Here is a 22921-nt window from a genome sequence, read left to right as displayed (position 1 = left end):
TCACATGACTTTGTAGGGCCTGACACACTCGACAAGATGAAGGCCTCAACAATTGCCCCTTTGGAGGCAGCAAGCAATTTCCCTCCAGGCCAGATTGGCCAGGAATCCTGGAGGGTTTTTTCCCCATCTTCTGGGCATGGAGTAGGAGTCACTGGGGGTGTGGGGTGGAGAGGTAGTTGTGAATTTCCTGCAATGTGCAGGGGGTTGGACTAGATGACCTTGGAGGTCCCTTCGAACTCTGCAATTCTATGAGGGTGACCTGCCTCTTGTACAAGCGGCACTCAGGATGCAGTGAGTAAGGCAGAACGTTCGTTTTTGACAAATTCGAAACTTGGAGAATCTGTGTAAAATGTCCCCCCCCCACACACACACACACCAAATTCATTTTTGGAACTAGCTACAATATTGCAAAACAAAGCAAATGACACTGAAAAGGTTGACGCCTGTTCCATTTGCAAGAAAAGCTACAAATAGGACAGAGGAGTCCTTAATGATTAAGCGTCCAACTAGATGAGACGCACGGAGATTCAGGATTGCCCCAACATTTTTAAAATGCTTATAGAATTTCCAAGGGGCCACAGTTTGGAGTGGGATTATGCAGGGCAGGGCCGTGGGGTGGGTGGGGGGAGCGACTCTTCTGCCCTATACAGTTGGGCCAATTGGAATCACACTCCTCCCCACAGCACAGATCTCTAGCCCCCAAAAGAAAAGAAAAAAGAATTGCTCAACGTTTGCTCATTATTCGGTTTAGATGGTTTTAAGACGACTCTATGGAGGTCAGGTCTATCGACAGCTATTAACCAAGATAACAATGGGTTTTTCATGTTCAGAGGCTGTGTACCTATGAATGCTGATTACTCGGAGATGGGGGGTGGGGGGGACACAACAGAAGGAAGTTTTGGTCTCCATGTCCTGCTTATCGGCCTTAAGGGACATCTTCTTAACCAAAGAGATGCTGGATTAGATGGGCCAGGGATCTGATCCAGTAAAGTTCTTCTTATGATTTTCTTGAGATTCTCAATTCACACAAGAAATAGAAGGATACAATTGTATACAGAAGGTATCTGGTTTGATCTTCCATGGATGTTTTATCTGAAAAGTACTCCTCCTCTGCTCAGGCTTGGCTCCCCACACTTCTTGAGAATATACCCCAATCCTAGGGCTTCTGGGACTTCCTCTTCATTTCCTGGAGGATGCCCCTCAACCAGCCTCCAATGCCCGACCTAAACTGGCACTTGGTATCTAACAGCCTTTATTCCCCCACCAGAAGCCTGAATTTCAGTTCATAAGCAATGCTTTCAGTTACATTGTTGGAAGCAGGAAAATGTGATTGATGCTGATAAGAACAAAACAATACGAGCTGATGGTTGACCTAATGGTCCTGGTGGCTCTCCGGGCCCTGCTCAGAACTCCACATACTCTCTTTCCACCCCACATAGAAAGTATTGCCCCACTTGGATGATCGTTGATATGGTGTGCCATCATCGTCAACATGGTCTTTTTCACTCAGGGACTCTGAGGGCATCCGTTGTTTCCAGCAAAAAGGGTTTCAAGAAGGTCCTGGGAATGGGGCCCTACAGTCGAATGAGGACAGCTCCTCCAAAGAAGGAACCTCAACCTCTCATGCAAGATGCTTCAGAGACATGCAGCATCTCGAAAGGCTCTGCCTCAGCTCCTCAGGGGAAACTCTCCTGCTTTCTTCAGTCCTCTCATGGCCCTCAGAAAGTCCCAGCCTTTCCTGTTGCTAGGCTAGGCAGCCACTCGCACCAGCCCCAAACCAAAGAAAGAAGAATCAAGAAGAATGTAAACATGTATTGTGAAGGGTAAACGGAACAATGCATGTTGTGGCGCTAAATAATATACAGAAAGAACATTTAACCATCACAAGACTATGGATAACTTGCCCATGTCGGAACTTCCTCAGATGTCTGCAAAAAATCATTGTTCTTCTGATCATGGCAGCAGAATTTGAGATAGTTGCCAAAGGGCAACTTCCCAACCTGAAGATTCAAACAGTGCAGCGCTAAACAATCACACACTTTCAAATGCACTGAACACAATGGGCTTAGAAGGGTAGAAACTCGGTTTAGGCCAGCACTGGGATTTTTTTCTTGCAGATTTTGGATTTGGGTTGGGAGTCAGCTGTCTAGTGTTGCTGTCTTAAGATGGAGAGGTTTTGTACTGAAAGGGTTTTTGGGTTTTTTTGCACACATCTCAGGAAGAGATGAAATACGCAAGTTAACAGGAGTCTCATCATGTTTGGATATTTGCTGGATATAATATTTAGTGATGCATTGTGTGTTGTTCCGTGTATTCTTCACAATGTCTTCTTGGGCCTTCTTGCTTTGATTTCATACTGAAGTCTTGCTTCTAGCAGTGTTTACCCTGCAGAATACATTGCAGGGATTTTATTTCTGATTTATACTCTGCCTTTCCAGAATGTCATCAGAATGTGTCTGGGATGTGCTGTACCTGTCCTGTGTCCAGATTGAAGACTCTGTCAAAGGTGAAGCAGCCTTCCTAGGAAAAGGCAGCAGAGGACAAGTTAATGCTCAGGCATTCTTGGCCTTACATCTTCCTGGTGTGCCTTTCTTCCACTCTCATCTTTATTTTTTTTTCTGAGATGGTTCAGGGACAACCTGTGAATCTGCTTCTATCTGTGGGCTTCATTGGTGAGGGTCAAATTAAATGTCACAATAGCAGATCTGTGTGCAAAACCACGTCAGCCATGAAATCCCCATAATGCAACTGGAGTGGGATTTAAATTGTGACATAGTCAGCAGAGCCCCAGGCCTAGCAGGTGACAGGGGGTTCAGGCTCCCTATGCCAGTTTGGCACCCTTGAGTCCTGACTTTCCCTTGGGAAACATTTAACAAACCATTTTTCGTCTGGTGGGGGTGTCAAATTCAATTGTTATGAGGGCCAGATATGACATCACTGTCACTTGGTCGGGCCGGGCCATGCCTCGCCATCCCAGATTGAGAGTGGAGGGAGTGGTTGCCTCGGCTGCCTCGTGGGCCAGATAAGAGCTCTCAAGGGGCCGGATCTTACCCACGGGCCTTATGTTTGCCACCCCTGATCTAGCAGATCTTATTCTGTATTTGCCTCCTCCCATGTCATGCAGCCAAACGATGTGGTTCATCACTCCAGCAGTGACTGAGGGACTGCAAACTCTTAGGAGCTTCCCAGCTCCTTGTTGGTAGACCAACACATGGAGGATCTTCTGGATCCCTCCTCCCAGTAAGAGTCCCATCCTGAAGAAAGTGGAGGAAATTAACAAGTAGCGTTGGGGAAGGATCCATATTTAGCATGCAACTATGGAAGTCCAAACTTTTTCTGAACAGAACAGCATCAGGAATGGAGTTCCTGAAGGCAAGTCAGATGACTAGGGTTGTTGACCTTATTTTGGCAGAGTTCCTCTGCTTCTGAAAGATGCATGACAGACAACTTTCCCTTTTGCTAGATTCCCCCCCTTAGGTATAGCAACATCTGCCCCATAACTGTCTGCTAAACTGCTTGTAAAAATGTATAGGTCCTTCTAGCACAAGCTATTGGCAAACCCACAGCAAAGGAGTTGGGTGTCTGCAGGTCACCAGAGCTGCTGGTCTTGTGGGCCTCACTTGTGGTCTTCTTGGCACTGGGAGAGGTGGACTGTAGTGCCTTCGTGTCTGCTGGAGGGCTGCCTGCAGGAATCCAGAAAGAAGCAGAGGTAGTAAAGACTGCTGGGAGGGTAATTGACACAGCAAAGGTGCACCACTTGGCAGTGAAGAGGAGAGACGGAGAGAGTGTCCTAAGCACATCACTAGCTGAGAGCGAGACTAAACGTGGAACTTCTGAGAAGAAGGTATTATCCTAAGAGTCGCCATCTGGAGACGGACAAGGAATGACACTTAACAGGACAGAAGGTGCTGACCTCACTATCCTATCTAACTTTCTCTGCAGGGTCTTCTTCTCTATACACCAGCCATTGCCTTATTCCAGCAAAGAGAATGGGCAGTAAGAGGAGGAGGAGGAGGAGGAGGAGGAGGAGAAGAAGAAGAGTTGGTTTTTATATGCCGACTTTCTCTACCACTTAAGGAAGAATCAAACCAGCTTACAATCACTTTCCCTCCTCCTCCCCACAGCAGACACCCAGTGAGGTAGGGCTGAGAGAGATCAAAGAGAACTGTGACTAGCCCAAGGTCACCCAGCTGTTTTCATGTGTAGGAGTGAGGAAGCCAGCCCAGTTCACCAGATTAGCCTCCGTCGCTCACATAGAGGAGTGGGGAATTGAACCCTGTTCTCCAGATCAGAGTCCACCACTCCAAACCACTGCTCTTAACCACTACACCATGCTGGCTCTCTGGTTTGATCTACATCTTTTTTGAAAGGGGGCAAAAGTACAAATTGGTGCCTCCCATATATTATATACATATTTTTTCTTTATATAATCTGTTGCTGCCCCCCTATGCATGCTGCCCAGGGCAAATGCCCCCCTTGCCCCCCCCCAGACCAGGTCCTGGCTGTAAGTGACAGCTGGAGTGTGCTCTTTCCTTTCCTGTGCCTTGCCCAGCCTCCTTGTGAAGTTGCCCTCGCTTGCCATTCTACTTTCTGGGCAGGGGTGGTCTTATTCAATGGGAGACAGGGACAGCTGCCCTAGGTCCCATGCTGGGAGGGCCTCTGACTGTCCACAGCCCTGCCCCCCTGAAGGAAGTGGGAAGGACGAAAAAGAGCAGCCTCCCGTAGGGCTGCTGCTAATCTGGGTAACAGAAATGAGGGACATGCATACTGGATGGGGGATACACTTCTGGGTAGTAGTGTGTGTGAACAAGATCTTAGGGTATGGGTGGACCATAAGCTGAATATGAGCAGCCAGCAACAAAAAAAGCTAATGCAATCTTGGGGTGCATCAACATAGGCATAACATCCAAATCACAAGTTGTCATAGTTCTGCTGTGCACAGCATTGGTCAGGCCACACCTGGAGTCTTGTGTGCATTTCTGGAGGCCTTACTTCTAAAAGAATGTGGACAGAATCGAGCTGGTCCAGAGGAGAGTGACGAGGATGATCAGGGGCCTGGAGACCATGCCCTATGAGGAAAGGCTGAGGAAGTTGAGAATGTTTCATCTGGAGAAGAGGAGGTTAAGGGGGGACATGATTGCTCTCTTTAAGTATTAGAAGGGCGGTCACTTAAAGGAGGGCAGGGAGCTGATCCTGTTGGCAGAAGAGGATAGGACTCACAATAATGGGTTTAAATTGTGGGCAGAGAGGCACTGGCTGGATATTAGGGAAAACCCTTTTACAGTAAGAGTTGTTCAACAGTGGAATCAGCTACCTACAGAGGTGGTGAGCTCCCCCTCACTGGCAGTCTTTAAGCAGAGGCTGGACAAACACCTGTCAGGGATGCTCTAGGCTGATCCTGCATTGAGCAGGGGGTTGGTCTAGATGGCCTTTATGGCCCCTTCAAACTCTATGATTATGTGATTCTATGATTCTACTCACTCCCATCCCGTCCAGAGCTTAGGACGCCTACTTCCAGCCACAGGCACTCACACCTGTCCAGGCCAAGGCTTGGGTAGTCAGTCCGACAGCACCTGGCTGGCTGGGTCTGCTCTAGTCGGGGCTCAGGCAGACAGCTTCCAGTGACAGCTCCCACCCACCTCATACAGAGCCAGGGCCACCCCTTGTTTTGCCCCTGAAGGGGCGGCAAGTAGGGATTGCTGTGGGTGGTAGCAGTGATTCTGGGGTCCCTTCCAGGACTCCTGAATCACTAAGACTGCCCCTGCTTCAGAGAGAGAGAGAGATACTGGAGCTCTTGAGATGATGCTCACCCCTCCCTGGTAGGGTGTTACAGTCGCAATCTGTCTGTGCTCCGTGAGGCCCCATCACGATCCTGCAAGACAGAGCAAGGTTCTGAGCGTTTGGCCAGCAAGCGTAACAGTATAGAGCAGAGTGCCCAGTGCTCAGATGCAGAAAGGTGCCTGCGCTCCCTCAGTGCCTGGTGGGAACTTAACAGCATGTGGGGTTTCTTTCTGCGCACTGCATAGAAGGATACATATATAGGATAGGTTTTTATATGCTGACTTTCTTTGCCACTTAAGGAAGATTCAAACCAGCTTACTCTCACCTTCCCTTCCCCTCCCCACAACAGACACCCTGCGAGGTAGGTGGGGCTGAGAGAGTGTGTCTAGCCCAAGGTCACCCAGCTGGCTTCATGTGGAGGAGTGGGGAAACAAATACAGTTCACCAGATTAGCCTCCGCCTCTCATGTGGAGGAGTGGGGAATCAAACCCGGTTCTCCAGATCAGAGTCCATCACTTCCAAACCACTGTTCCTAACTACTACACCACACTGGCTCTTGGGTTCCTCTGGGAGATCCTGATTGGAGCACTTGATTGTTAATCCAAATACAGGGTCAGTGTTTCTTGCGAGATATGGGAGGCATTTACAGGAGTCAGAATTTGAGGCAGGGCATGGTCCCCCCACCCCGCTTACCTGTCTGGGGCACATGGCCCTTGGATCCCCAGTTGGAGGAGTGGAGTCGAAGTGCCCACTGAGCATTGGGGTCCTGCAGTGGAGGAGCTGTAAGGGTTCTGAGAAAACCAGTATTAGAAACTTACATCTGTGAGCAACCTTGGCTAATTACACAAAGTGCCCTTTCTCCGGAGTTTATTCCTCTGTCAAGGTGCTCAAGGCACCATATATTGAGGTCCCAGGAGATTGACTATCCTTGCACCAGCTAGATCCCCTCTGTATCGTGGACCTCTCAGCCATCTCTCTTTGAGGGATGCAGCCCATGCTATGTGTATCCTCTGAGATACAGGATTCCTGGATGGGGTCTATACACTACTGGTGGCGTGTGATCTTTGGCTTGCAGGGTTAGTTGGAACCTGATGCTCCATCAGGGCAGTATAGCGGAAGGCAGCAGAACCTTTTTTGCCTTTCTGTTAAGTTGAATGGGGGTGGAGCCTGGGGGGGGCAGTCTGGGGAAGGGAAGGATCTCAGTGGAGTATAATGCCAAAGAGTCCAACCTCTAAAGCTGCCATTTTCTCTAGTAGAACTGATCTCTGTTGTCTGGAGACCAGTTGTAATTCTGGGAGACCTCCAGGAATCACTTGGAGGCTGGTAACCCTACCCAAATATAGGCCAGTGTCAAGAAGTTGACGTCCCTCAATTTCTTGGATTGCAGGATTTCTTTTGGTTCAGGCCTAGAGGCCTATGAATTCTGTGTTATTGGGATTTTAGACCAGCAAAATAAGTTTCCTTTTGAAAACTGCTTTTGTGGAGAGAACAAGATAGGCAGCCAGCTGCTTCTCGTTAAACCTTTCTCTCCCCTTTTTGGAATGCAAGACCGTGCATTGCCATAGTAACAAATCGGTCAGCCATCATGACAATGTCCAGGTGCAGGTAGTTCTGTAAGCTTCCTCACCTGAACACATCAATTAAGGAGTCAGCATTTCTGACCAAGCGATTAGTTACCAGCTAATTGCTTTTGTTTTCTCAATTGGCTTCTATGAGCTCATCCCTTTGAGAAAACGGATATAAGGACAGACCAGTCCTGAGCAAATCATGCACGCTTTGGGGTACAGCAGGAGAGCTGTGCTGGCGGCATCAGAACCCATTTGATTTTGGCCCTTGAGGGGGAAACTCTGGTCAAGCTGACCTGCTTGGAGAAACCTTTGGACAATCTTTTGAAACTCTTGAATGCTGGAAGCATCTTTGGAAGTTGGTAACTATAAAACCTGATGCAAGAAACCTTTGCCAATCCTTTTGAATCAAGAAGGCTTTTGAATGTATTAGTTAGCTATGCTAAATAGTTTATTATTTTATTGCCTATCACTTCATGAAACCCTTTTTCTTTCCTGTAAACCAGCATAAACCTTATAAATAAATTGTTAGCCTTTAAATGGATTGTGTCTTTTGATTTTGAGATTCCAAGCCTAAATTCTAAGTGCCTTGTGTGAGTGTAAAAACCACCTACCAAAAACCTGAGACAGTTTTGGGAAGTGTGCACAGTCCTGGCTAGGTCTCCGCCTGGCAGGAAAAGTGTTACACTGAATTTGGAGCTTGGCTGGAGGTACCCTGGACTCCTTGCCTGGAGGCTCACCCTTTGGACCCCAGGGTTGGTGGCAGCTATCCATTAAACTTGGGGTGAAAGCCTGGAGTTTAATGTTTTGTCCCTTTTGGGAAACCTTTGACTAAACCAAAGCAGCTCCAGCTGGTGGAGGCTGCTTGGAGCTCTTTGACAGCCAGTATTGGCTACTTGTTGCCTACATGTGGCCCCAAACTCACTTTCCAACATGTTATGTACTCACAGATAGCCGAGGGGCTGTGCCAGAACTCTTGGAGCAGCTCTGGTCACTCACCTCCACTCCCTTCTCTGCCTTATTAATGAATATTAGACAGTTTGAATCTTCATTCACCACCAGGAAGCTCTCTTGCTTCAGTGAACCTGGAAGGAGCATCAAGCACACACATTTAAGCGCAGAAGGGGTACCATTAGAAAAGCAGCTCCCACCCGCTCCATGCTCTTTGGCACATGTTCCATCCTTTCTGGGTACTTCTTTCATGATTTGAAGGAGACCTGAAGAAGGACTGAGGAGTTGTCAGGCAGCAGCATAGCTCCAGCTCCTTCACATCATTTCAGAGCATGAGGAATACTCTCTGCCATATTTCTTTCTTGGACTTCTACCAGATTTGCAGAACCTCATATGAATGCCACCATCATCTCAGAGATATTTTAAAGCAGAAATGGTTATCATATTTCTGCTTTCTCTGTCCCTTTCCCTAATAGGGTACTTTGAACTAATGAGCCTTCTGCAGTCAGCAGAATTAAAAAGCTGGTGGTGTCATTTAAGAGGGTGGAAAACAGGTGGTCCTTAGTTTGAACCTTACAAGGAAGTATACTTAGAATTGCAGCCTGCTCCATGCTGGAAGGGAAAGTCAGTTTAAAAAAAAAATCTCCGTAGCTGCACTTAGGGAGAGAAGGCGGCATGGCATCGACTGATCTTGTCAGATCTCGGAAGCTAAGCAAGGTCAGTACCTGGAAGGGAAACCAACCAGGAAGGCTCTGCAGAGGAAGGCAGTGGCAAACCACCTCTGCTTCTCGCTTGCCTTGAAAGCCCCTTCCTGGGGTTACCATAAGTCAGCTGCGATTTGACAATACTTTACACGCACACACACACACACACACACACACAACTACACTTTTTTTAATCTATTTTTTCCAAGTATTTACAAAATGATAACAACAGACACAACTAGAACGAACAAACAAACAAATCAAAATAAAACCAAGGGAGAAATAGGGGGGGGGGAAAACCCACCAAAAATTACTATTTATATTATATATACATACTACTCTTACATATAATGTGTCTCCCCCTCCTTCATCCCTGTGTGACTTCCGTGATATACTTTCTGGCTCTCTTCGTCTATCCTTGTTTACCCATGTTGTGTTTTACTCAATATGCTCCCCTTGCTGCTACTTTGAAGTCTATCTTTGTCTTTCTCTGTATATATACAAATGCCAATTTCCATTTATTTTCAAAATCTTTATTACTTTTGCCTTGTATCCCATTGGTCAATTTGGCCATCTGTATAAAATCAATAATTTTTTCTGTCCAATCTGTCTTAGATAAATCTTTATCTCCCTTCCAGGATTTAGCTATTGTTAATCTCGCGGCTGCATAACTATATTGACAAATTTCTTTGTCTTCTCGTTTTGTTTCTACCGTACTTTGAATAGTCCCAGTAAACACATTTCTGGGGACTTTTTCACTTTCATATTCAGCATTTTGTTTTGTCTCCCTTACTACACTCTTCCAAAATTTTTGTACAATCTGGCATGTCTACCAAACATGAAAGAATGTACCCCTTTGTTCTTTACATCTCCAGCATTCTCCTTTTGACTTATCTGTTCTTGCTACTATCACAGGTGTGATATAACTTCTATAGAACATTTTGTACATATTTTCATTTATACTACCTGCAACTGTAAGGTTTAATTCTTTTATCCAAAGCTGTTCCCACCTCTCTAAATCTATACTTCTTCCCAGGTCTTTAGCCCAAGAAATCATTACCGGTTTTATTCTGTTGTCTTCTAGATTATACTCTAAAATGTATTGTACAATATAGAGATTGATCCTTTATTTCCCTTATCCAGTATGTTCTCTAACTCAGAGCTTCTATTAGAGAATCCAGCTTGTTTATCTTTCAAATATAGTTCGTAAAGTTGATGATATTTAAACCAGTCATTGATACCTAGTTTTTCCTTTTAACTTCCATTGATCCGCTTCTTTAACCAAATATTCTCTATATGATCTTATTTCACTATTTATATTCGGTTTCAGTCTTGATATCGCCCCCAGAGGGTGTAACCATAAAAGAGTTTTCAACTCCATCCCTCTCTTATATCTCTCCCATATACCTAACAGATTGGCCCTTATTATATGTCAGTTGAGGTCTCTATGTACCCTTTCTTTGTTATACCATAAGTAAGCGTGCCAACCAAATCTCAAATTGATCCCTTCTAATTCTAACATTCTGTGATTCTCTAATTTGATCCAATCTTTTAGCCGGGTAAATCCTGCTGCTTCATAATAAAACCTTAAATCTGGTAATGCCACACCTCCTCTTTCTTTTGCATCAATCAAATTTCTATATGCAATTCTTACCTGCCCAGATAAATTTCACTAGATCTCAAAAAAAAATTGTGCCCTTAATAATTGGCAAATTTTTAAAACCGTCCCTGGGTACCAGTGCCAGGGGGCCTCTTTGCTGCCTCTTTGAGACCGTGTCTTCAGATATGGGGCACAAATACAATTCTTTACCTTCTTGTACTTGCCGTCGGCAGCTACCTCAACTGTGGTTTAGCAATAGCAAAGCCCACAGTGTTTCATTGCCAAGAGCATGAGAATGGTACATAGCCAGCAGGTAAGAGTTATCAGGGTGGGGGAGGGATAACCTTCTTGCAGGGGAAGAGGGTCTTGCAGCTGCACACTCCCTGAAAACATCTGGCTGCATGTTCCATTCTCTGCTATGTAGGGTTGCCAACCTCCAAGCGGTGGCTGGAGATCTTTCAGGATTACAGCTGGTCTCTAGGTTACAGAAATCAGCTCCCCTGGAGGAAAAAAAATCTGCTTTGGAAGGTAGACGCTATAGCAGGGGTGTCAAACATAAGGCCCTCAGGCTGTGTCCGCCCCCTTGAGAACTCTTATCTGGCCCGCAAGCCAGCCGAGGCAGCCACCCCTACACTCTCGATCTCGGCTGGCAAGGCATGGCCCAGCCCAACCAAGTGATATTTATGTCATTGCAGGAAGAAATCCAGCTCCCACCTGAAGGTTGGCAACCCTACGTAAATGTCCCCAGTACGTATCAGTTACAGTTCTATATTTTCGTTATCATGCAACAATATTCAAAACAAAACCCTCCATTGCTCTCTATGGCCATTTATGAGTGGTCAATTTTGAAGCTCGTTCAAAGCTCTTTTAAAAAATGCAACTTTAAAAATGCCTATTCACGGTCCCAACGCAAAAGGAGAAATTCCATCCCACCCCCACTCGCCTGCTCCTTCGTTCGTTTGCATAGCCATTAGCATGTGCATAGCTAAAGCGCTGCTGTTGTTTTACGTGGTTCATGGAGCAAAGTGGGCTCTTTTGTAATGCGAAGCAGGTCTGCGCCGGCTTCGCAGTCACTTCCGGAATGATGGTTCAGCATGTAAAATTCAAAAAAATCTGTGGGGCAATTCAGCCTGGAACGCGCTACTAATTACCATGAAAAAATGGTCTTTGTTTTTACCTTCTCAGTTCCTTCATTACCCATCAATTCACAAGCTGCAAAGCCATTTCTCCCTTGCTGCTTGTTCTGGCCTCCTAAACACCCAATCAGCCCTACCTTTTCATTACTGCCTAGCCGAAGTGTAATTTCATTTAGGGCACAGCCAATTGTCTGATGCTCTGCATGATGGAGCCCCCTTAAAAGGGGACTTTAGGGACACTCTTCCTCCGAGATAGTCCAGCTCTGAATACTCTACCTGGCATCTGCCGAAGTCCCACAGCTGCTTGAATGCACACTTCATGTTCAGCCTGGAAGGAAACAGAACGGGGTGTGTGTGTGTGAAGGCATCTCCTGGCATCTCTGGGAGTCAGTGCTCAGGAAAGAGTTTAAGAGCAGTGGGAGAAGTATGCAGGCAGTCACCAATGTCGACCCCAAACACCTTCAGGTGTGGATACCACCAGCGCAGAGCCCAAGCAGAAGACAAAAGATGCTGCAGAGAGAATCGTTGCCAGTTAGGAACATCCGTTCCTTCTGGCTCCCCTCTGCTGCACTCACCTGCTCAGCATCCATGGCTGGCTGTCCTCTTGTCTTTGTGGCCTGGTTCTTTCCCCCTAGGGGCTGTAGAGGCAGATAACATTACTAGAGAGGTAGAATTACGGTTAATATTTAATCCTTGTGTCTGGCATTTCCTGCCAATTGTCTTGGGGGAGGGGCTGTGGCTCAGTTTGTAGAGCATCTGCTTGGCATGCAGAAGGTCCCAGGTTCAATCCCCAGCATCTCCAGTTAAAGGGACTAAGCAAGTAGGTGATGTGAAAGACCTCTGCCTGAGACCCTGGAGAGCGGCTGCTGGTCAGAGTAGACAATACTGACTTGGATGGACAAAGGGTCTGATTCAGTATAAGGCATCATCATGTGTGCCACAAGAGCGGGTGGCAGCTTCATGGGTAAGCAGGGAAACAGCAGAAGCCGAGAACTAACTGGCTCTTATGGAGACCTTACAAATAGGGTTGCCAACTTCCAGGTACTAGCTGGAGATCTCCTGCTATTACAACTGATCTCCAGCCGATAGAGATCACCTGAAGAAAATGGCCGCTTCGGCAATTAGACTCTATAGCATTTAAGTCCCTCCCCTCCCCAAACCCTGCTCTCAGGCTCTGCCCCAAAAACCTCCCGCCAGTAGTGAAGAGAGACCTGGAAACTCTACTTGCAAAGGTTAGTTACATGCAGTTGGAGGGAATTTCAAATAGGCAGGAGAGTTTGGGGTGGAGCCTGGGGAGGACTGGGACCTCAGTGTAGTACAATGCCATAGAGTCTACCCTCCAAAGCATCCATTTTCTCCAAGAAAACTGATCTCTGTAGCCTGGAGATGAGCTGTAATTCCAGGGGATCCCCAGGTCTCACCTGGAGGCTGATGTCCCTATAGTATTAGTACCAGGTTAGGCCAGCTTCTTTGCCTCACAACAGCTCTTTTTGGGTAGCAATTAACTTGTGAGGTTCATGGGCAGTGGATATAGTGGCCACTCATTTGTGTGATGGAAAGTGCCATCAAGTCGCAGCCGAATTATGGCAGCCCCGTAGGGTTTTCAAGGCAAGAGACATTCAGAGGTGGACTGCCATTGACTGTCTGTGTGGGCTGAGAGAGTTCTGAGAGAACTGTGTCTGGCCCAAGGTCACCTAGCAGGCTTCAGGTGGAGGAGTGGGGAGTTGGCCCTGGTTCCCCAGATTAGAGTCCACCGCTCCTAACCACTACACCACGCTGGCTCTCACATTCAGATGGCTTTAACAAGAGATGAGGCATATTCATGGAGGATCAGACTATCAATGGCTGTTACAGGACACAAGATCCCATGTGGGGCTAAGCTGTGAGAAGTACTGAAACTCTGGGGAATATTGTCTCAAATGAAATATTGGGGGAACAAGAGAAGCCAGGTCATTGGATGGCTACTAGGTAAATCGTTTGTTCTCACCTACCAAAGCTTTCCTTGAAGGAAAGCCAGTGTGGTGTAATGGTTAAGAGCGGCGGACTCTAATCTGGAGAACTGAGTTTGATTCCCCACTCCTCCACATGCAGCCTGCTGGGTGACCTTGGGCCAGTCACAGTTCTCTCAGAACTCTCTCACCCCCACCTGCCTCACAAGGTGCCTGTTGTGTGTGTGGGCGGGGGAGGCGATTGTAAGCTGCTTTGAGACTCCTTAAAGGTAGAGAAAAGTGGGGCATAAAAACCAGCTCTTCTTCTTCTATACCTGGAGACATGCAGGGGTGTGTGATTTTTTAAAATATCCCATCTGCAAACAGCCCAGGATCAAAAGTAACCTCTTTTGCCACCATCTCTTTATAAAAACATCAAAGGCCTATGAAGTTTCACCAGGGGAGTTTTTATGCTGAACGGCTCCATTTGCTTAAAAAAAGAAGAAGACCCTTTGATAATACATAACCATCAATCATTAGGGTCCTAACATGAAATAATCCAAGAGGAGCACAATCTTCTTTATGAATTCCACATGTGTACAATTTTTCCAGCAATATTCAGTGGAACCTCTATCCCCGATTCCAGGAGATTCTTTTATTACACCACAATCAATAGAATTCTGTATCAGGCCTTTTTACATGCTCAAACTGAAACAAAATGTGCAATTCTAGAGGGAGAAATATGCCATTCCAAAAGAATATTTCTGCAGTCCAACAAAATTCAGCTCATGCAAAAGTTATATTATGTGAGGTCATGTAATATGAGACAACGGTAAAAAAGTAAAATGAGCAGTCAGGCTCCTAATCCCAGATCGTGATCGGATAGATCCACTTCTCCGACCCCTGCTAAAGACAATTCCTGAAGGATTCATGGCTGCTCTTTACTGAGTACAACCATACCTTGACAATATTACGGATTCCGTTCCAGACCACTGCAATAAAGCGAGTCACACAGATTTTTTGGGTTTCCCAGTGGGTATAAAAGTTATGTTTAGACTATACTGTAGTCTATTAAGTGTGAAATAGCATTATGTCTTTAAAAATGTACTGTAATAATAATGAAAAAGTTTGAAATATTGCGAGAATTACCAAAATGTGACATCGAGACACAAAGTGAGCACATGCTGTTGGAGAAATGGCGCCAATAGACTTGCTTGAAAACACAATGTCTGTGAAGCACAATAAAGCGAAGTGCAATAGAACGAGGTATGCCTGTATACCCCAATGCAGAGAGAATATGTTAAGTTTCAACTAATTTCTTCTCTTTGTTGTAGTTTATGGATTATGTGGTCTAAGAATTAATATTTCTTTGACTTCCCGATTGTTCCCACAGGATCTGATCTAGTCTGTGTACTGAGGGCTCACTTTCACTCCCTCCTCCCACACATTTTATACATTTATTTTATACCACATTATTTTTCCTTAGCAAATGTGGCCTCAGGGATTGCTTTATCAAGGAGCAGAAAAGGGTGGGCAGAGTGGAAAATGTTAACCCTTTTCTCCTCTTCCATTTTCTCACTAGAAAAAGACACCCTGAGATCCTTTAACTCCCACTGGGGGAAAACATACAGGTACCCATAAATTTTCACTGGCAAAAGTAAACACATCTTGGGGAGAGGGCATAGCTTTTTCCAGTGAGAAAATGTCAAGGAAGGAAAGGGTTAAAGCATCCTGCTATCCCTGTGCAGATCTCCTCAGCGACAAAGCAACCCCAGAGGCTGTGTTTGCAATATATATGTATATATATATACACACACACATATATACAGGTTGAGTATCCCTTATCCGGACATCCAATATCCAGACTGATCTGAAAACCGGACATTTTGAGCCTCCAAACAGGCATTACTCATAGGCCCTCAGCAGTGCCATTTATGGTTCAATGTACACAAAATTATTAAAAATATCATTTAAAATTACATCCAGGCTATGTGTATAAAGTATGTATAAAACATACATAAAACACAAATAAATTTCATGTTTAGACTCGGGTCCCATCCCCAAGATATCTCATTAAGTATGGTACATGCAAAAACTGGAAAATATTCCAAAATAAAGAAAGATCTGAAATACAGACCACTTCTGGTCCCAAGCTGTCCAGAGTGCAATTCTTAATTTTCTTTTAAAAAACACCCCTTATGGATGCTTGGTAGCTCGACCAGTTGCAATATTTTAGAACGGATCAAAATAAATGTGTTGATGATGATCAAACTAGAAACAAGCAAAGAACCAGGTGAAGGCTGGACAGCAAGATGACCACGGAGGCATGAGTGACCAGAGCTTGGCTGCACTGCAGCATTGAAGAAGACGTATCTTTAACCAGGGAGTCCTGGGAATGAGAAGGGTATTGGCACGTATAGTCATGAGGCCAGTTGGCCAGTAAAGACAGCTTGCTGGCCAAGTCCTGGAGTTCCCGGGTATAAGGACAAGAACAGTTATAGAGATTGTGACCGGCTTTTAAGATCTGCAGGTGCTTCAGTTGCAGCAAGCTCCGGCTAGGCAGATGTGAGATGTGGTTTTGATCGACACTGAGGACTTCCAGACGAGGGAGATTCTTGAGCGAGGGGACTGCCTGCAGCCTGTTGTTGGACAGGTAGAGTTTTTTCAAGGTGGGAAGTGAGAGGTCAAGGGTAAAGATACTGTTGGCGCTCAGATCTAATGTCTCCAGGTTGGGTGGAAGAGACCACTCCACATGTTCCAAACCTGTGCTGGACAAGTTGAATACATGAAGGGACTGAGGCCACGTGCACTGGGAGGAGGAGGAGAATCCAGGTGGGAAATCATTCTGACTGAGGTCTAAGTGAGTCAGCATGTTGAGGGGGCCAACTGTCTCACACACAGCATCGTAAGAGGTCAGTCGGTTGTGGTGGAGTTTTAATACATGGAGTTCTGGGAAAGCTCCCTGGCAGAAGGAGGACTTGATGCTCTCATCCTGGAAATAGTTTCCTGAAACATCAAGGAAGAGCAATCCCGTGAACACCTGGCCAATTTTGCATGGGATGGAGGTGACTTGTGATTCAGTAAGCGTCAGGTTCTCCAGGGTCTCCAGCCACCTTGTCAGGCTGGTCAGATCATTGCACCTGTCAGCCAGGGAATCTGCAGTCACTCTGTGGAAACGCAGAGAGGAAACCCTCAGTGGGGTTGGCCTACCTGTGTAGTGCTGGCTGGCCGTTCTAAGGAAAGTGCAGTTCACAAATTCAATTTCTGAAAGCAGAAGAGGATGGGAAGCAAATTCCAGGGCTCCTGGCAAGAGAACTTCCGGCACAATGAGGTCTGTAAAGATGAGCTTTCTGACTTGAAGGACCTGGAGAATATCAATAAGGTACGAAGATGGCGTGATTTCATAAAAGGCAGCAAATTGTTCCAGGTTTCCACCTCGAAGTTCATATGTGGTGGCTTGCAAGCATTCAAAAAATTTTTGCATCTCTGACACCTCGAGCAGTGAACAGACACAGAGTTTTTCAGACTCAACAAACCCACAGTTGCCTTTTGCCTGAGGGAGTTTCAATCCTAGGAGAAGGAGAGACATAAAGGCCCGTGCTCTGCACATGATGCCAAGCCTGGAAAAGAGAAGAGTCAGAGGAAATCTACGGCAGGAGATCCAAAAGTGATAACAACCATTTATGTCATGTTACGGATGTTGGGGGATCAAGAGCTAGCAAATAATATCTCAAGCCTCTACGATATTGTCTATCTTTGGCTCTTGAGCTGCTTTCCCCACACAGGTGGGAGAGCCCCCCCCCCTGAAAGCTGGCATTTAGGAGATTGAAAATACCCCTTCCCTCCATAAACTGAATGAAAGAGATGGCACCATTTTCCTCTGTTTTGGGGGTGTACCAGCACCTTTATGACATCCCTAGGCATTACTGCCATCCCCATCCTCATCTCAGAACTACCCCACTGGGGTCTTACCCCTCGTCAAACCCTGACCTCCCCAGGTTCCACCCCCAAATCTCCAGAAATTTCCCAACCTAGAGTTATTTTTTAATTAAAAACAAAAAACAATCCATTTTCGTCAAAGAAAAAAGGATAAGGAAAATATACATATAATATAATCAACGATAAATGGTAGTAACAAAAGTGTTAGAAAATGTTAGATAATAAATGGTGATAAAATAATAAACCTTGCATATTGATAAATGTTATAATCAAAGCATAGATTTCTTAAAGTAATTTCTGAATAGTAAAAAATAAGTTCATATATAATTGTCATCTACCTGCTATTCATCATCATCATTCCTTTATTGGCATAAAAACACAATAAAGGAATGGAAATATTAAGAAGTGCCCTTTATAGAATAGTTAAAAGACAGTTACATCGAACAGCGCTGTTTGTTGCTACTGCCATCTTATTAGCTGTTTGGCGGGCTTTTAAAATAAACTTTAAAAACTGTGCAGTCTCCAATATTTGGGGTGAACGATTGTTCAATAAATAGGAAACATTAAAAGAATCTGAGACATTCAGTCTATTTACCAACACGGGGCTTAAAAGTTCGTTACGAGTTTCTGTATAGAAACTACAATAAAATAAGACATGAGCAACTGTTTCAATACAATTGTTGCCACAAGGGCAAAGCCTATCAGACAGAGGGATTTCCCAAAATCTGCCCTCGAGTAGCGCAGATGGCAAAACATTAAATCTGGCCAGAGAAATGGCTCTACGTTGAGAAGGATCACACAGGTGAGATAGGTATGGGGAGGGCCAACCTAGAGTTGGCAACCCAAGGGACTGACCGTGTGAGCCTCTGTGATGTCATTAGGGATGCCAGCCTCCAGGTGCGGTCTGGAGATCTGGAAATACAGTTCATCTGCAGACTACAGAAGTCAGTTCCCCAGAGAACATGGATGATTTGGAGGGTGGACTCTGTGGCATTGTGCCTCGCTGAGATCCCTGTCCTCCCCAGCCTCCATCCCCAAATCTCCAGGAATTTTCCAACCTGGAACTGGCAACCCTACCCACCCCCACCCCCCGGCCAGTTGCCTGGAGGGATCTGGCAACCCTAGGTGTCATCATTGCAATTCTGGAGATTTGATCCTGCTACACTGTGGGAAATGTTGCTACTCAGCCCAGTTCTCCCTAGAGTGAAAAGTCTCCTTCAGGATTATTTTGCATCAGCTTGCAGGTGGCACTCAGATGATTTAGTGCTTCTCCACTAAATAACATGCCAAGGAGATGGCTGCAACCCTTCTGCCCGATGTGCTAGTTTTCCACATGCAGGGAATTGTTGTGTTTTGTCATGTAAACTGCAGCTTGCCATCTGAAGCAGGGCAGCCCAAACACAAGCCCACAGCTGCCACCTACCTTGGTGAGAAATGGGATCTAGATAGGGTTGCCAACCTCCAGGTGAGACCTGGAGATCTCCCACTATCACAATTGATCTCCAGACAACCAAGACCAGTTCCCCTGGAGAACATGGCCGCTTTGGAGGATGGACACTATTGCACTAAACCCTGCTGAGGTCCCTCCACTCCCCAAACCCCACCCTACACAGGCGCCATCCCCACATTCTCCCGATATTTCCCAACCCACACCTTGCAACCCTAGGTCTAGAGGAGGGAATTGCTGGTAGGAAGGGCAAAAAGCAAACCTGTTTTATTGTACCTGAGCAATTAATGGTGTGTGTGTGCACCTTGGGAGAGGGAGTTTAAAAAGGTAAAGGTCCCCTGTGCAAGCACTGGGTCATTCCTGACCCATGGGGTGGCGTCACATCCCGACGTTTCCAAGGCAGACTTTATTTGCAGGGTGGTTTGCCAGTGCCTTCCCCAGTCATCTTCCTTTTACCCCCAGCAAGCTGGGTCCTCATTTTACCGACCTCGGAAGGATGGAAGGCTGAGTCAACCTTGAGCCGGCTACCTGAAACCAATTTCCGTTGGGATCGAACTCAGGTCGTGAGCAGAGCTTTTGACTGCAGTACTGCAGCTTAACACTCTGCACCGCGGGGAGTTTAGGTTCTTAAAATTTCTCTGGTGTTTCTCAAGAAATAAGTGAGCTGACATTCCTCAGCGACTCATACTGTACTGAAATAATTGTTGTAGTAGTGCAAAGTCAAAGAAATATCTCCTGGCAGGTCCATTGCTAGCATGACTGTTCTCTGCTTGTCAGAAGCTGATGACTTCAGGTAGAGCATGGCCCAGCCTCACTGAAAAAGAACAGGTGCATCTCACCCATTTACTGTCCCCATCAGTTGTAACTCTGTCATATGACTCCCACTTAAAATAATTGTTTCTGTTTTTTGAAAGGAGGACACTATGAGGCTTTTAAGGATTTGCAGAGAAGGAGATGGGAAATAAAATCAGGGAGGACAATTCTTTACCAGCCACCCCTGCAAGAACTCCCTTGAGTTCCTGCAAGCCAAAGATGTTTGCTAGTCCTGAGGCAGTGTGCTGGAACAAGCCTCTGGCTTACAGCAAGAGCCAAACTGCATCTCAGCCTCAAAACAAAGAAAGGACTCACCCACCTCCTGCTCTGGCTTTCAAGATCCTTTTCTGCCCCAAAGAGGGCTCAGTGCCTTCTGTTTCCAAAGCGTTGTTCTGTCTGGAAAAAAGGTTCGCTCCCTTGATCTTGCAAAGGGGGTCCTTCTTTCTGGAACTGGGAGAGGAGCAAAGAGTGGCTGTCCTTCACATTTCCAGATGTGATTTCCCCTTCCTGATCTTCTAGTTATTTCATCAGAATTACACCAGAAATAACTTAAAACAAGTTTATGTTCACAGCCTGAATCACAAGCCTTTTGAGGAACTCACAATGCAGAAGGATATGCTTGCGAATATTGCTTAGCTGGAGTCTGTAAATAAAAGACCTTCTGTGTGCATTTTTTCTCTTCCTGCTCTGACTCAACACGGGTGGCACAGTCCGCTCCAGGCACAGGAGGAAGGCAGTGATGCCACACAAATCCTGGCACAAATAGCCTAACCCTCACTGTGGCCTTTTATGCAGGGACGTCTCCCCAAGGTCACCCCACCGACTGCTTCGGGGCTTCCTTTGGATTATGTGTGCATTTTGCGGCAGTCAGAGGTTGCCTCGTTCTCCCCACATATTTTGCCCACATTTTCCATTAGCCAGAATCTTGAAAATGTGGGGGAAACATGTCGGGAGAGCGAGGCCACCTCTGACGGTTGCAAAACGCACGCATAATCAAAAGGAAGCCCCGAAGCAGTCGGTGGGGTGATCGTGGGGAAACGTCCCTGCATAAAAGGCCTGCATGTCTCAGTCCTGCAAAGTCCAGCAAAGCTCATGGGTAGGGAAGGGCGGGGGTGGTGGTGTTGGCAAACAACAGCCTAAAGCAGAGTCCCAAGGTTGATTTAAATGTGATGCTGGAGGCAAGAGCACTTTCGGGTGAGATTCAGCATGCAGGAGTAGACACAAAATTTACAGTGGTCTTAGAAGGGTGTTGTAATGAGAATTTCCCTCCCGTATTGTAATGCCTTAAATCATTATATGCTATGGGAAATGTATTCTTTGATTTGAATTATATTCTTTGTACTCAATAAAGTATATCTGCACTTATAAACATGCTACACTCAGTATATAAGAGTTGGCATCCATTACTATAGTCACACCAAGCACTTGTGTATGTTAAATGCCTCAAGTATAAGAGGCCCAGTTTTGCTCCTTAGTTAGAAGCTAATTAAAGAATCCATAGATGGTCTTAGTATGCTTTCATAAGTTGGTTTTCCAGAGATAAAGGACCAGCTAGGAACCTCCTTAATTAGCCTTGGCAGGAACCAAGGTCCAAGATAAGGATGGCAGTAACTTAGGATCAAACAAAGAAGCACCTGACAATGGTGGGTCTTCTTTGCTCATTAGTGAGCATTAGATCACCACTTTCTATGCAATGCCTCCGATTCTCTAATAGGGTATGCTAATCCGGGGGTCCCTAGTATTCGATATTTGGGTCTCTACGTTATGTATTACGTCTTTGTACCACCCATTACCAAAGACTATATTCGTGCTTGCAATCCTTTGATGTGTGTGTGAATTGTCCGGCGCTTTGGGCAATTTTCACCTGGTGTGTGTATTGGGCCAATAAACAAACTGCTTTGAATCTTCAACCTGAATCTGTTTTATTGTCATTGGGTATTGACACAATATTACAGGCATTTCAGTATCCAGTGGGAGGACCTGGTCTAAACACTTGTAAAGGCTTTGCCTTTGCAAAACTGTTCAGCAGCAGAGTTCTCCAGGAGTTATCAATTAAAAGGCAATTAGCAACCCTTAATTCTAATATACAAAAGAGTAAGGGTTCACTTCTTTGAACTATTAACTAGACAGACACCTGTAGAAATGTTTATCTTTTACTGAGATAAGAAAATATTCATTTTATTGAGCAGGACAGGAAAAATAAAGGCATGAAAAGGTTAAACCTACAATTGCCGTGAAGATGAATGCTAAAATTATCAAAGTTCCTGGCACTGCTTAATCATATTATAGGAAGTAATTGTTTTAAAAATAAATAATCTTTCAGCTTGTTGTCTCACTGCTTTTAGGATTATCAAAAGCCCATTAAGTTACCCACTAAGATATCTCACCTTGTTTTCTGGACTTTCATCCAGATAAATTTGATTTCCTTGTCACAGGAGTGCATATTTATAGAAAAATATTAATCTTATATTTTTCTAAATCTGTTCCATCATAATAATGTGGTTATTATCAAGAATAAATGATTGATTATCTCATATTTAGTAATGAACCAATCTAAATGAAAATAAGCCAATCAGGTGCATATGAGTTACATCTGATATAGCAAGATAAAGCCAATCTCAACTTTTAACCTCTATTAAAAAGCAATTAATCTAACTTTTCTGTAACTGTTTCAGTTTGTCCAAGATGAAAGTAATTCTAAGCAAAGTTCATTGACAGTTGAAAAGTGCTTGAACTGTTATCTTGACAACTCAGCAAGGAAAGATTAGTGATATCATAGCTACAACTACAGTGTAACTCTCTTTAGAATTCTACTGTAAATTGCAAAAAGGAGCTATGTAGGAGTCTCTGCTTCTGATATGATATAGGTCTGGAGCTTGTGCGGGAGAGGTTAATCCCCCCTTTCCTCTGTTATGCCTGCTTTTTGCTGCTCAATCAGCCATCTGGGGATCCAGATCTGAAGTATCAAGCGACTGAAAGAGACTGTAACTGAATCAGAGGGATGAAGTGAGAATGTAGAAACTGACCTTTCATTAACGGTGTTCACTTTTAGTTTTA

The 22921-nt window shown here is 45.3% G+C and overlaps 1 protein-coding gene across 1 annotated transcript; it reads right to left on the bottom strand.

Moving 5' to 3' along the window:
- Nucleotides 1–15931: 15931 nt before the first annotated feature.
- Nucleotides 15932–17275, bottom strand: CD14 (CD14 molecule). Its single transcript, XM_056862282.1, has one exon. The coding sequence runs from the start codon at nt 17273–17275 to the stop codon at nt 15932–15934; it is 1344 nt and encodes a 447-aa protein (XP_056718260.1).
- Nucleotides 17276–22921: the final 5646 nt, after the last annotated feature.

The sequence above is a fragment of the Euleptes europaea genome, chromosome 17 (assembly GCF_029931775.1).
Source record: "Euleptes europaea isolate rEulEur1 chromosome 17, rEulEur1.hap1, whole genome shotgun sequence".
Classification (NCBI taxonomy): domain Eukaryota; kingdom Metazoa; phylum Chordata; class Lepidosauria; order Squamata; family Sphaerodactylidae; genus Euleptes; species Euleptes europaea.
Note: the sequence above shows the minus strand (reverse complement) of the source record. Positions and strands in the feature narration are given on the sequence as shown.